The 14,755-nt window shown below is 44.9% G+C and overlaps 1 protein-coding gene across 3 annotated transcripts in view; it reads right to left on the bottom strand.

The window, feature by feature from the left end:
• ASAP1 (ArfGAP with SH3 domain, ankyrin repeat and PH domain 1) overlaps nucleotides 1–14,755 on the bottom strand; it is a 339,744-nt gene that overhangs the window by 304,023 nt on the left and 20,966 nt on the right. For 2 of the 3 annotated variants that reach the window (XM_019973810.2, XM_019973812.2), the window contains exon 2: nucleotides 4,012–4,097. In XM_019973810.2, coding sequence (XP_019829369.2) covers nucleotides 4,012–4,070 — 59 coding nt within the window. In that variant the 5' untranslated portion in view covers nucleotides 4,071–4,097. Of the gene's footprint in view, nucleotides 1–4,011; nucleotides 4,098–14,755 lie in introns of those variants that run through there. The other variant, XM_070802437.1, reaches the window with a different exon arrangement.

The following is a 14,755-nucleotide window of genomic DNA, read 5'->3' as shown; positions in this document are numbered from 1 at the left end:
TCCCTGACTCTTATCTTCACACTGGGAATGTGAGTAATACTTACCATGCCATGAGTATAACATTTCATATATGTATGTGCAATACTTGGCAGCAACAGTCACTGTTTTAATAGTAGTAATAGTAGTAGTAACAGGACCAGTGACAGCAGATGTGATAGGAGAAGCCGTAGTTGCAAGAATAGAAGCAGCAGCAATGGTAACAACAGACATAGTAATAGTGGTAACAGAGGTAGTATTATTAAGAGTAGAAGCAGCAGTAATAGTAACAGCCAACACTCGTACAACACATGATGTTCTAGATACTGGTCCAAGTGCTGTACCTTAACTCATCTACTGCTCAAAGCAATCCTTATAAACACAGATAAAATACGATTTTACAGATAAAGAAACTGAACTTAGAGGCACAGAAGATAAATACAGATAAAAGCACAGCAGTTAAGGAGCTTTCCCAAGGTCTCAGAGAATGTCCTAAATCCAGGATTTTAATACCAGCAGTCTGGCCACAGAGTCTATCTTCTCAATAGCACTCTTTTTAATAAATACTTGCATAGCAAAGAAAGATCTGTCCTCTAATATCTGTTCTCTTCCTTTGGTCTCATAATAATCTTCAATTTTGGTAAGCAGGTAGTCTTGCAGAAGAAAGATCACATTTCCCAGCCTTCCTTTCAGTTAAGTATAGCTGAAGGACTAAATTCTGGCCAACAGAATATAAGTAGAAGCAGTAAGTGTGATACCCAGAAGCATCCTTAAAAGAAGAGGCCTGCCTGCCCACTTCAGTATTCTTACCTGGGAAATCCCATGGACAGAGGAGTCTGGCAGGCTGCAATCCATGGGGTCGCAAGACATGACTTAGAGACTAAACACCAACATGGGTTTGTCAGTTTCTGTTATGTGAGTACTCTAAGAAGCTAAATAATTAAAAAGCATTATTTGTGATTAAAAAAAAAAAAAAAAAGGCCTGCCTTTCTCCTTCCCTTCTTCCTGTTGGTAGATGTTATGGCTGGCACAGAAGCAGTCAAAATGGGCCATGAGGTGACCTTGGGGGGAATGGAGGCCCCCCAGTGGTGGCAGAAAAACAAGAAAGGAAAAGTCTGGGCCTTTCACAGGTTGCTGTAGCAGCCCTGTAACTGAGCTTTTAGGTAAGAAATAAATATACTTCTATTTTCTATTTAAGCCAATGTTCTTTTAGATTTTACGTCATTCATAACAAAACCTAATCTTAAATAACGCACTCTTATAACAATTATAATTAATACTGAAACTGAAGAAGACTCTGCAGGATGTTCCCAGGGACAGACACACACACACACACACACACACACACACACACACACACACAACCATGTTCCCTACCACTTGTTTCTATAAAGGCTTTAGCCTCCAAGGCCTTCCCCAAGATTCAAAGAGCAAATTTAATCAGGAAAATGGGAATATGCACAAAGAAAGCAGTGAAGTAAGACAAAATAATAATAATCTAGCCATAAGACAAAGTCAAGATCTTTAGTTCCTCCTCAAGGGCTACAGGTAACATCCTGAGCCACACCTTTGAGTTGTTTTGCAGATACTGAAACCCTCACCAGGTGGAAGACGTTAACTGCATGCTGACCACTAACATGTGTACCCCAGACTGGGGCTGGAAGCAAAAGGTTGATAGATGAGATTCCCAAAACACCACCCTGTTACCTCACCAGCAGCCAATCAGAGAACCACGCACAAACTGATCACACACCCCATGACCCTCTCCCTCACGAGTTCAGATCTCAAGCCCATTCTCCTTGCTTGGTGCCCTGCAATAAAAGCTGGACTTCCCTTCGCCACAACCTGGTGTCAACAGATTAACTTTGCCGTGTGTTGGGTGAGCAGACTCAGGTTTGATTTGGTAATTAAATCACCTAAACAGATACCTACAAAACTAATGTCACTTTCGTGTTGGATTCTTGATTTATAAAACAAAACAGAATAAAACATCATTCTATAATAGTCAAACTATGAAAATCAGCAGGCAAAGTCTCATTTATCCTAGAAGATGGTAACAGCAGTCCCCATTACTTCATGTCTGGGTCACATGAAAGCCTCTTAAGTTGGCCTCCCTGCCTCCAGCCTCTAACTTCTCCTCCACACTCAGGGCACTCTTGTCTAATTATCCTTAAATATGACTTCCATCTTAAAAACTGGAATAATTACAATGCTCTATGCCCTTACGTTATATGAGATACTTTCTTGTAGACCTTTTTTCCTAATCTTACAAAAACCCGAAACATACATATTATTACCCAGATTTCATAGATAAGAAAAAAGAACAGAGAAAGTTCGTTACTTGCCTAAGATCACAGCAAGATGGGGGCAGAGCAAGGACTCAACCACCCGTCCAGCACCCATAGTCTTTCCACCACTAGGCTGATTTCTGGGATACGCCAATCATAGCAGGTGGACCCCATGTTGATCCACCCTGGCAACCTAAAGATTCTTGGACTCTTTCAGTTTTCTCTGCTTATTCTTCATGGCTCTTCACAGACTGTCTAGTCCAATTTTTTTTATCATCCACCAACACAAACCTCCACCCACTGAAGTCAGACGCCTTAAGATTCTACCATGTGCCTCTATGCCAGGTCCCAGTAGACCCAGCTGCAAAACAGGGCAAATCATACCTCTACAAGAGGCACACTGCAAGAGGAAAAAGACAAGAGACTTGGAATCAGGAAAATTGGTTTCAAATCCAACCAGAAAGGATATGGTATATATACACAATGGAATATTCAGTTCAGTTCAGTCGCTCAGTCATGTCCGACTCTTTGAGACCCCATGAACTGCAGCACGCCAGGCCTCCCTGTCCATCACCAACTCCCAGAGCTCACTCAAACTCAGGTCCATCGAGTCGGTGATGCCATCCAGCCATCTCATCCTCTGTCGTCCCCTTCTCCTCCTGCCCCCAATCCCTCCCAGCATCAGAGTCTTTTCCAATGAGTCATTAGAAAGAAAGAAAGAAAGAAAGTGAAGTCGCTCAGTCGTGTCCGACTCTTTGCAACCCCATGGACTGTAGCCCACCAGGCTCCTCCCTCCATGAGATTCTCTAGGCAAGAATACTGGAGTGGGGTGCCATTTTCCTTCTCCAGGGGATCTTCCCGACCCAGGTCTCCCGCATTCCAGGCAGACGCTTTAACCTCTGAGCCTCGGCCATAAAAAGGAACGAAATTGAGTCATCAGCTGAGATGTCAATGGACCTAGAGTCTGTCATACAGAGTAAAGTCAATCAGAAAGAGGAAAAATATCATATATTAACACATATATGTGGAATCTAGAAAAATGGACTTATTTCCGGGACAGGAATAGAGAGGCAGGGGTAGAGAAGAGACATGTGGACACGGAAAGGAGGGAGTGGGGGGTCGGAGGCGGGGCGAGGAGCGGGGGACAAACTGAGAGCAGCACTGGCAGATATGCGTTACCATATGCAAAACAGAGAGCTAGTGGGACCTCTGCACGGCACCGAGAGCTCAGCTCAGTGCTCCGCGATGACCTAGCAGGGTTGGAGGGAGTGCCGAGAGGGAGGGGATACACGTATACATAGAAGTGATTCACTTCGTTGTACAACAGAAACTAACACAACATTGTAAAGCAATTATACTCCAATTAAAAAAGAAAAATCCAGTCAGGCAAGTTATCTCTCTGTGAAATGAATGTGGTAAACCCTTCCTGGTAGGATTATCAGGTGGACTGAATGAAATAGTATCTTTAAAGAGCCACTCGGCTACACCAGCACTTATTACTGTTGACAGTGCTGTTCTGTTATCATTCCTGACTTCATTCAGGTGCCACACCACCTTTCCCACTGCACACAGGAGACACATCAAAAAGCCTGCAGTTCTACAAATGCCAAAGATCTGGTCGCCACTAACATCCACGCTCGTGGTGTCTCTTGCAGCTTCCAGGGCTTGAGTCTGGTCAAATTCTGCATTTCAACCTCCCAAAAGCATCCCTCCACATTTCCCAGGCTGGGCTCTTTGGACCACTCACCGATTCCATAGCGAATCTCTTGATGAAAAACTGGAGAGCCTGGAGGCTGAAGATCTCATGTCTCAGCCGTCACATCAGAAAATTACCTGGATGGGGGGGACGAGAAAAAAGGAGACAAGAGTCATACAGCAGGGCTTAGACAGAAGACACTGTCTCAGACCAACACGTGATTTCATCTGGAGGCCAGCACCCTTGTTAGGAATATTCCCACTCCACAGTGGCCATCCAGGAATGGGAAGGAAGACAGCTGGGAAACCACTGTTTCAGAAATCCACTTTGGGGCTGACATCTCCATCAGTAAATGTGCGCAAGTGCTCTGGAATCCTTCTTGCATTCTATTTCTAGCTCTACGTTGGAGAGCAATTTACAAGTCATTAACATCTCCAGACCTGGGCTCCGAAACATGAAATTAAATTGTGCTGACAGGTACAGCAGACAGACAGACAGACAGCCACAGCTGTGTGCCCATGGGGAAGTAGAAAAGTTCCCCCAGCCAAGGCAATCAACCCCAAGAAGAAGGTAGATATATACACGAATCTCTATATTTCAGGACAACCCCTCTGAACCGGAGACAGGATTTTAATTAATTCATGCATACCAAAGCTTAATTAATTGCTGAGTGCACAGAGCACAGGAAGTCTGGGATTAAAAGTGTTACATAAGGGAACAGCTTCAATATTTTTGGAATGGAGAGAAAACAGAGGTGGGGGGTGTGAAAACAAGAGAAGTCAAAGGACCTGCTTGATTCTTCTCCAGTGATCCCTAGTTCAGAGTGGTAACTTCATCTGGGGCCAGAAACCCAGGGACACACTGGAAGCAGCATCTCCATTACTCCTATATCCAACCCAGCCCTAAGTCACGTGTCTCTTCCTAGGTATATTCTCGGCCTGTGCCTCTCCGTCTCCACCCGCACAGCCCTGGACCAGACTCCATCATTCTCAACCTGGGCGACTACAACTACACCTACCTACAACTGGTCTCCCCTCGTCACCATCTCTCCTTCTGAAATCTGATCCCCTACACTAAAGCCAGGACAATCTTTTCCTTTTTATGTTTTACTGTGCAGAATTTTATACAGACAGAACAGTAGAGATCCCCACTGCCCAGCCCCAATCACCATCGACGTATAATCAATCCTACTCCATCCACACTCTAACCCCTCCGCTCTCCACACTGTTATTTAGAAGCAAGCTCTAGACATCTTATTTCAGTCATTAACATTACAGCATGTTTGCTATATAAGGTCTTTTACAAAAATATAACAGCAATACCTTTACCACACCTAAAAAGATGATAATTCCTTGATACCACCCAATAGTCTCATAAATGTTTAAAATGTTTTTTAACAACAACAGCAAAAAATCCCAGATCCGAATACAACTGGCTAATACCAGGAGCGCTAGTGGTAAAGAACCTCCTTGCTAACGCAGGAGACTCTGGAGAAGCAGATTTGATCCCTGGGTAGGGAAGATCCCCTGGAGGAGGGCATGGCAACCCACTCCATTATTCTTGCCTGGAGAATCCCACGGGCAGAGGAGCCTGGTGGGCTACAGGCCATAGGCTTGCAAAGAGTTGGACACGACTGAAGCAACTTAACACGATATTCAAAATAATTTAAAACACAAATCTGATCATGTCATCTCTTCATCTACAGCTTAACATTCTTCAATGGCTTCTCAGTGCTTCCAGATAAAAATCAATCGACAGAACTCCCCTGGTGGTCCAGTGGTTAAGAATCTGTACTTCCACTGCAGGGAGCATGGGTTCTATACCTGGTTGGGAAACTAAGATCCCACATGACATGGTACAGCCAAAATTGTTTTAAAATAAATAAAAGCAAAAAGAGCTCCCTAAAATAATTTAAAAAATATATATATATCATTTAACATACTCAGACTTCTACCCACCTCCTCCCTGACCTCACCTTGTCCACCCAGGCAGCTGGCGCACTGCTGTAACCACCCAACCTTCTTTCAAATCCTACAACTTGCCACAGTCCTCCAACCTCAGGTCTTTTGTGCCTGCTGTTCCCTCTGCCTGTAAGGCTTCCTCATTGACTATGTCTAGTTAACTCCTGTACTTCTTTAAATCTTACTTCCTCAGGCAAACTCTTCCTACTCTTCTAGATTAGATCACAGAATTTATCTCAGTTATTAACTCTACGTTATTCACATGAGAACTGATTAACATCTGCTTTGATAGCAAGTCATGTGAGTACACAAAGATAATGTTTGGATTTTCTGGTTGTATCGCCAGACCACACAGTGGTGTCCAGCACAGTATTAACAAATATTTGTTGGATAAATGATCAAACCACGTTCTTCAACTCTAGATGCCAATGGTGACTGACTTCCTGAACTTTGAGTCATACATTTAAATTAGATGGGAATTGATAGTCTTATCCTAAAATTGATATGGAAAAGCAACAAACTCAGGAAAGCCAAAACCATCTGGAGGACTCACATTTCCCAATTTCAAAGTGTCCTACAGGACTCCCCTGGTGGTCCAGTGGTTAAGAATCCCCCTGCCAACGCAGGGGACATGGGTTCGATCCCTGGTCCAGGAAGATTACACATGCTGTAGGGCAAATAAACCCGTGAGCCACAACTACTGAGCTCACAAGAGTCTGTATTCTGCAACAAGAGAATCCACCGCAATGAGAAGCCCAAGCACCAAAACAGAGAGTGGACCCCGCTATGAAACTAGAAAAAGTCCATGTGCATCAACAAAGACCTAGCACAGTCCAAAATAAGGAATTAAATAAAACCTACTACAAAGCGGCAAAGTGGGAATAATTAAGGCAGTGAGGTACAGGCATAGCATAAACATATACTGCCCTCCAGAATCACAGGGCATGATCTTCCATAACATTCACCTCCCGACCACAACTTAACATGCTATATGTACATGAAAAACAAGACCCTGCACTGGCATAAATGATCAGAGCCTCTCCCAGCCCACCTCTTGTCTTACCTTTCCTTTGCTTTCCTTGCTCCACTCAAGCAAACAATTAAGGCAGTGTCTAGGCTGGATCATTTCTCCTATTCTTCACTCTCAATCTGAATTATACATCCCTGCCCTTCAGCATGTGACTCTGCAGTCCTTCCCACCGTGGTGGTTGGTGTCTTGTTGTTCTTTCTCACTGGATTCTAGACTGGCCCGCTGATGACTCATTTACAACAGAATTTGGACGGAAGCGACAATGTACTGCTCCCAAGTCTATCCCTTCCCTCTGCGATGCGCCACGAGGGGAGGTGGTTTCACTAGTCCTTTTCAACTGCTGCCTTTCAGTCTTGACCCTGCAGGGAACCCCATCTGAAGTCCAGCCTGAGCTAGCCAAGCCCAGCCTAGATCAGCCAGATCACAACCGACCCACAGACCCACGAGTGTGAAAATAAACACTGGCTGTCAAGCAAGTCACTGCAATTCTGAGGTTTTTGTTACTCAGCAAAACCTGACTGATACACATGGGAACACTAATTCATGGACACCAGTGAATATCAATATGACTGGAAAAAAAAGACAGCCTTGCACACAGACAGCACAGGTGTGATAACAATCAGCAAAGCCACCTCTTGAAGAAAACACACCTGCTTGGTGCCAATTTGACCCTGACAACAATCCTGATGGGCAGACATCAGACCAGCTTTACAGACGGAAACACAGAGGCTCAGAGATATGCAACAGTATGTCCAGGACAGTGTGTTGGCAGAACTGGGATTCCAACCCAGGTTGTTGTCTGACTCACAAAGTCTAATCAGACTTTTTCTCCTTAAAAGAACTCAAAGATGCTCAGAGACCACTGTCACATGAGTCGCTGGTCCACCAATCCACCTCTGTCCTTGTCCCACTTTCTTGAATGTGTCTTCACAAAGGGCTGCAGGGACAGAGTGAAGGGTCACTGGAATTAAACTTAAATGCCTTGAGTCCCAAGCCAGCTAGGCCCCAAAACAGAGCCTTGTCCTGGTCAGTGAGCTTCTTTGGCTGTCGGGTCCCTTGTTTGTGAAATGAGGTCACTCTCCTAGCCTGGTTCAGCAGTAAAGAATCCACCTGCAATGCAGAAGGAGACACAAGAGATGTGGGTTTGATACCTGGGTCAGGAAGATCCCCTGGAGGACGGCATACTCCAGTATTCTTGCCTGCAGAATGCCCTGGACAGAGGAGCCTGGTGGGCTACAGTCCATAGGGTCGCAAAGAGTCAGACACGACTGAAGCGCCTTAGCACTCACATGCATCCTGGCCTGACCTACGTCACTAGACTGGCATGAACCCCCAGAGAGATGGTGTGTGAAACTGCTTTGACACCAAAGTCAGTTCCCATCCTGCTTCCTCGACTCTGAGCTCACTCGAATTAGGTTAGCATCTACGTATAGGTCAGTGTCACACTCACGCTGCTCTGAAACCATTTATGCTTTGAGACTGATTGTTTCTTCAAACAGAGATTATTTCTTTCCAGTTATAAAGTAATCCAAGTCCATCATGAAAAATAATAAGGTATGAAAATAAAATATTTCAGTATCCCAACACCTAGAGAGAAAGAATATTTTTAAGGCTGTTTCCTTTCTGGGACTGGTTTTTGTAAGTCAAATAACTAGGGAAATATCAGCAACTTTAAAAAAAAATCCATATTCATTCATTCAAGGAATATTTGTTTTGGACCTACCACTCTTTGGCAGGGAAGACAAAGCCAAAAATAAAAAAATTCATAATCTCAAGGAACTAACATTCATTCATTTTTTTTTTTTTTTTTGGCCACAATGAAGAGCTTGCAAGATCTTAGTTCCATAACCAGGGACTGAACTTGGGCCATGGCAGGGAAAGCACTGAGTCCTAATCCCTGACCTGCTGGAGAATCCCTACCCCCTCTTTTATTTTTCATCTAATCACAAATACTTTTTGATCCAGAATTCTGACTCCATTCAAAGACTGGTGCTCACTTTTTTTTCTTTTCTTTTTTTACTGACATTCTTTTTTTTTTTAACTCCACAAATAAATGGAGCACCAACTATATGCTGGGCACTTGCTAGTAATAATAATAATGGCAATTTCCTTGCTAGACCTTGTACTCTAACAGTTTGGTTTATAACTAAAAGTTGGCCCCTTAGAACAAGCGCATCTGGATTAGAACTCAGATTGTGCCTCTGTTATTTATTCTTTCATACTTCAGTTTCTTCATCTTTAAAACTGGGATAATTGAAGTTCAAGCACCAAGCCAAACAGTAACTGGTGGTAGCGGTAGTAATAGTATCATCTTGTTTAATTCACACAACCATCCTACAAGAATCTGAAACTCACAGGTTAGGGAACTTTACATGAGGTCAGGCGCTTACTACTTCCGCACCTGGAGCCCAAGTCCACTGGGGACCCCATGAGAGATGAGAACACACCTCAAAATTGCCTCCCAGGGGTAAGGAAGCTGAGATATTTATGCATAAACTCCATGCCTCCCTGGCCTAGTACAGCCAGGGAATGGCCTCAGAGAGAGATGGAAGCCGTTCCATGGAACAGGCACTGTCTGCAAGACCTTCCAGGGTGCGCTCAAGGACACAGGCTGGGAACACACAGCATCCGTAAGTAGATGCTCGATACATACGCACCAGAGAAGTGAATGAATGTGTGTTATCAACCCCCTTGCTCTTCTCCATAACCTCTCATTTCCCCCTGCCACCAGTGAAGAAAGATTTAGAGCAAGTACCTGCCAGAGTGAACCAGAATTCATTACCATCAAGCATCTTAATTTTTATCCACCCACATTTCTGCTTTTTCCATTGAAATTCTATTTTGTGTCCCACAGTATGTCATTCCAGACAGCGATTACTGCACGCCAGGCAGAAACAGGGACATAAGTCATTGGGCACCTCAGCCCTTCTTTACTGCCAATCTCCAAATAGGTGTTGAGTTTTATTCAACAGAAGTGACTTCACCGATGAGGAGATTCATATCCTTTTACGGAGGATGTTGTGAACTGGAGTCGCCTGCAGCTGACTACAGTTTGGACAGTTTTCTTTGTTCCCATAACATCCAGCAAACACTTTTCCTATTTACTGATGAGACTCTTTCCTGTTTTGTAGAAATCATAGTTAGAAAACCAGGAACAGAAAGGAAATAGCCTGAGTACATATTTCTACCAATCTTCCTCTTATCTACTGGAAGCCTAGCTTGTCTATCCCCACTCAAAATGCCTTCTCCTTCAAGCAGCTTTCTCCAGAAAAGGGAACCCTCCTACACTGTTGGTGGGCATGCAAATTGGTACAGTCACTATGGAGAACACTGAGGAGGTTCCTTAAAAAACTAAAAATAGAGCTACTGTCTGAACCAGCACTCCCACTCCTGGGCATATACCTGGGGAAAACCATAGTTCAAAAAGATACGTGCACCCCAATGTTCAAAGCAGCACTGTTTACAACAGCCAGGACATGGAAGCAGCCTAAATGTCCATCCACAGAGGAATGGATAAAGAAGATGTGGTACATATATACAATGGAATATTACTCAGCCATAAAAAAGAAAGAAAGACTGCTATCTGCAGAACATGGATGGACCTAGAGACTGTCATACTGAGAGAAGTCAGTCAGACAGAGCAAGGCAACTATCATATGATATCACTTGTAGCGGAATCTAAAAAAACCAAAAGGGTAAAATGAACTTATCCACAAAACAGAAACAGAATCACAGATGTAGAAAACAAACTTATGGTTACCAGGGCTTAACAGGGTAGGGAGGGGTAAACTGAGAGATTGGGATGGACATATACACAAGACTATAAATAAGACGGATAACTAAGAACCGAAGGTATAGCACAGGGAAATCTACTGAGTACGCTGTCTGGCTGGATTATAAACTCATGATGACTGTGTTCATGTCTTAGACCATGTTTCTGGGTGGGCTGCACACTAGGCCACAGTCAGGAGGCCAGGTTGGGTAGTCTGAGACCGCAGTCAAGTGGGTGCCGGGGGACAGGGATACAGAGGACAGAATAAACTCTCACAAGTGACCTAATCTGGGTGTGAACAAAATGTAGGACCTGCCTCACAAACAATGAGCAAGTGCCTACTGCATGCCATGTCCCATTGGCAAGAGCTTCCTGTAAATGACAGTCACCTGTTGGAAAATCCCTCCATTCAATTACTGAAAAAATGTTTGTTAAGCTAAGTGCCAAGGATGTAATAATGGTCAGCAAAGGTGGCACAGTGGTAAAGAATCCACCTACCAATGCAGGAGACAAAAGAGATGAGGGTACGATCCCTAAGTCAGGACGATCTCCTGAAGGAGGAAATGCCAACCCACTCCAGTATTCTTGCCTGGAAAAGTCCATGGACAGAGGAGCCTAGTGGGCTATAAAGTCCATGGGGTTGCAAAAGAGTTGGGCATGACTGAGCAACTGAGCACGCGCGTGCACACACACACACACACACGCGCACACACACACAGCAAAATAGACCCAGGCTCTGCTTAGAGCCCGTGGTTAAGAGAATCAGACCTTAACCAAACTACCTCCTGGGCAATGAGAAAAAGTGCTGGGTGCCATAGGACCCTATGCACTGCAGGTGAATAGTAACTTCTCAGAATCTTAAAATGTTGCATCCTGAGAACTGTGTGAACCTTAACATACGTGAATGCCAGGGAAACAAGCTCAGGGAGCTGAGAAGAGAACCACCAAGTAAGCTTCAGAACTGTGTGCAGAAGGCCTCATTCACCACAGTGCCTGCTCCCCACACAACGCAGAAGCAGGTCCAACTCAGTCTGTGCCACCTCAAAATTTACACATTTCCTGGGGTCCCCTGGGAAGAACTGCAAGCGCGGTGTGTGAAGTCTGCGGGTGCCTAGGGTCTGTTGTGCTACCAACTGTTTTAACAGTATGATGCAGGTCCCTGCAAACAATTGCGTGTTTACCATCAGCAAGCACACTGAGCGCAGAGCCATCTGTGTGGCTGCCCCCCAGGCTCGCTGCGTAGGAGAAGGAGCAGCAGGCAGCCCTGTGCTGGGGGAATTTCCCAAGCGCTGGAAAGAGGACAGTCTTTGGAGTAGGAAAGCTTCCATTGCAGCACTGATTCTCCCCGCTAACTGCTGTGCGACCCCAGGCCATGAGCTTCACTTCAGTGAGACTGTGTCTTCTTCTGGTAAATGTGGATGGGAGAAGACATTGATGGTGCCCTTCACACTGCGAGGGTGCCCACAAGTCCATGAATGTCCAAGTGCATCCTACGGCAAGCAGCACTGGGACCTCCTGCCAGAGAATGTGCTCTCAGTAGAAAAAGCTGGACACTGGGAAAGACTGAAGGCAGGACGAGAAGGGGACGACAGAGGATGAGATGGTTGGATGGCAATTCTGACTTGATGGACGTGAGTTTGAGCAAACTTCGGGAGATGCTGAAGGACATGGAAGCCCGGCATGCTGCAGTCCATGGGGTCACAAAGAGTCAGACATGACTGAGCAACTGGACAAGTGCCAGAGAACTAATACTCTTCAGATGTGGCCATCACACAAAGATGTCAGCAGATGTATGATGGATAAACTCCCCTCCAGTGACAACCCACAAGTAGAAGGACGTCAGCAGCCCAGGGTCCCGACTTGCTGGCTTCTCAGCAAGGCCAGTGCCATAGACGTGGCTCCTGCAGCTGGTCATCCTGCTGCAGGGGACAGTCAGGGGGGCCACGACCAAGGCCTGGGCTCCGTCCTGCCCAAGGAAAAGGGAATTGGGATGGAAAGGACTTTGCGTGGAAAGGTATTCATCCCCCTGCAGGAAGCCCCAACTGCCCAGTGCCCACAGGGCACCATGAAGGGCTTGCGTGGGCACCAGGCACTCTTCCACCTTCGCTTGTGCTCACACTTCACCAGTTTCCCGCAGTGAGAAGCCCAGCTGCGATATGAGCCCCATCTTTGAAAGGAGACAACAGCTTTGACAGGTTAAATAATAACTGAAAAAATAATAACAACAGCTAGCATAATGCAGGAGACGTGGGTTCAATCCCTGGGTCAGGAAGATCTCCTGGAGGTGGAAAAGGCAATCAACTCCAGTATTCTTGCCTGGGAAATCCCATGGGCAGAGAAGGCTGGAGGGCTATAGTCCATAGGATCACAAAGAGTTCGACACAACTGCACATACAAGAAAGGGAAAAAAGACTAGATACATTTTTTTTTATTATTATTTTATGTGGTTAAAAAAAAACACATGACATAGAATTTACCACTTTAGCCATCTTCAAGTACATAGTTCAGCAGTGTTAAGTATATTCACATTGCTATAACAGCAGATCTCCAGAACTATCTCATTCTATAAAAATGAAACTACACGATTTATCAATAACTCCGCATACCCCCTCCCTCCAGCCCTGGGCAACCACCATTCTACTTTCTATTTCTATGAATCTGACTACTGTAGATACCTCACGTGAGTGGAACCATACAGCATTTGTCTTTTTGAGACTGGTTTATTTCACTTAGCATGACGTCCTCAAGATTCATCCATGTCACAGCATGTATCAGAATTTTCTTCCTTTTTAAGGTTCGATAATATTCCATTATATGTACATATGACATTTTGTTTATCCATTCAGCTATTGATGGCTGAATAAGGGTGAGTAGGCTGCCGTGAATATGGATGTTCAAGCATCTCTTTGGGACCTCAATTCTTTTGGATATATATATATACACCCAGAGGTGGATCTGCTGGGTCATACAGTAATTCTAGTTTTAATTTTTTAAGAACTGCCACGCTGTTTTCCACAGAGACTGCACCATCTTACAAACCCACCAACAGTGCACAAGGGTTCCAATTTCTAGGACTAGATACACAGTTGAAGAGTAAATGAGCGATACGTTTAATAAATGAATAATATGCATGTGTGCTCAGTCACTCAGTCATGTCCGACTCCTTGTGACCGCATGGACTGGAGCCTGCCAGGCTCCTCTGTCCATGAGATTTCCCAGGTGAGAATACTGGAGTGGGGTGTCATTTCCTTCTCCAGGGCATCTTCCTGACCCAGGGATCAAGCCTGTGCCTCCTGCATTGGCAGGTGAATTCTTCACCACTGGAAAACCAGATGAATAATAGACATAGCATAATAACACAATACCTTTAAAAAAATCTTTCAGCAGTGCCGCACGGCATGTGGCATCTTAGTTCCCTGACCAGGGATCAAACCCACACCCACTGCATTAGCAGCACATAATCTTAACCACTGGACCCCAGGGAAGTCCCAATAATACAATGAAGTGAAGTGAAGTTAAAGTCGCTCAGTCATGGCTGACTCTTTGCACCCCATGGACTATACAGTCCATGGAATCCTCCAGGCCAGAATACTGGAGTGGGTAGCCTTTCTAGGGGATCTTCCCGACCCAGGGATCGAACCCAAGTCTCCTGCATTGCAGGTGGATTCTTAACCATCTGAGCCACAAGGGAAGCCCTCAATAATACAATACTTTTCTAAAATTTATTCACTTATTTTACTTCTGGCTGTGCTGCATCTTCACTGCTACACAGGCTTTTCTCTAGCTTCATTGAGCGGGGGCTACACCCCTGGGCTCCAGAACACAGGCTCAGTAGTTGTGGTACACGGGTTGAGACATTCTGTGGCATGTGGGATTTTCCCGGATTAGGAATTGAACTTGTGTCTCCTGTATTGGCAAACAGATTCTTTAGCACTGAGCCACCAGGGAAGCCTAACACAATACTGCAGGTACATACTGGAAACCTCCCAATCCAAAGGCTAACATTGCTCCCATGATTATGTTCAATATGAG

This window comes from Bos indicus, chromosome 14 (assembly GCF_029378745.1).
Source record: "Bos indicus isolate NIAB-ARS_2022 breed Sahiwal x Tharparkar chromosome 14, NIAB-ARS_B.indTharparkar_mat_pri_1.0, whole genome shotgun sequence".
NCBI lineage: Eukaryota > Metazoa > Chordata > Mammalia > Artiodactyla > Bovidae > Bos > Bos indicus.
Note: the sequence above shows the minus strand (reverse complement) of the source record. Positions and strands in the feature narration are given on the sequence as shown.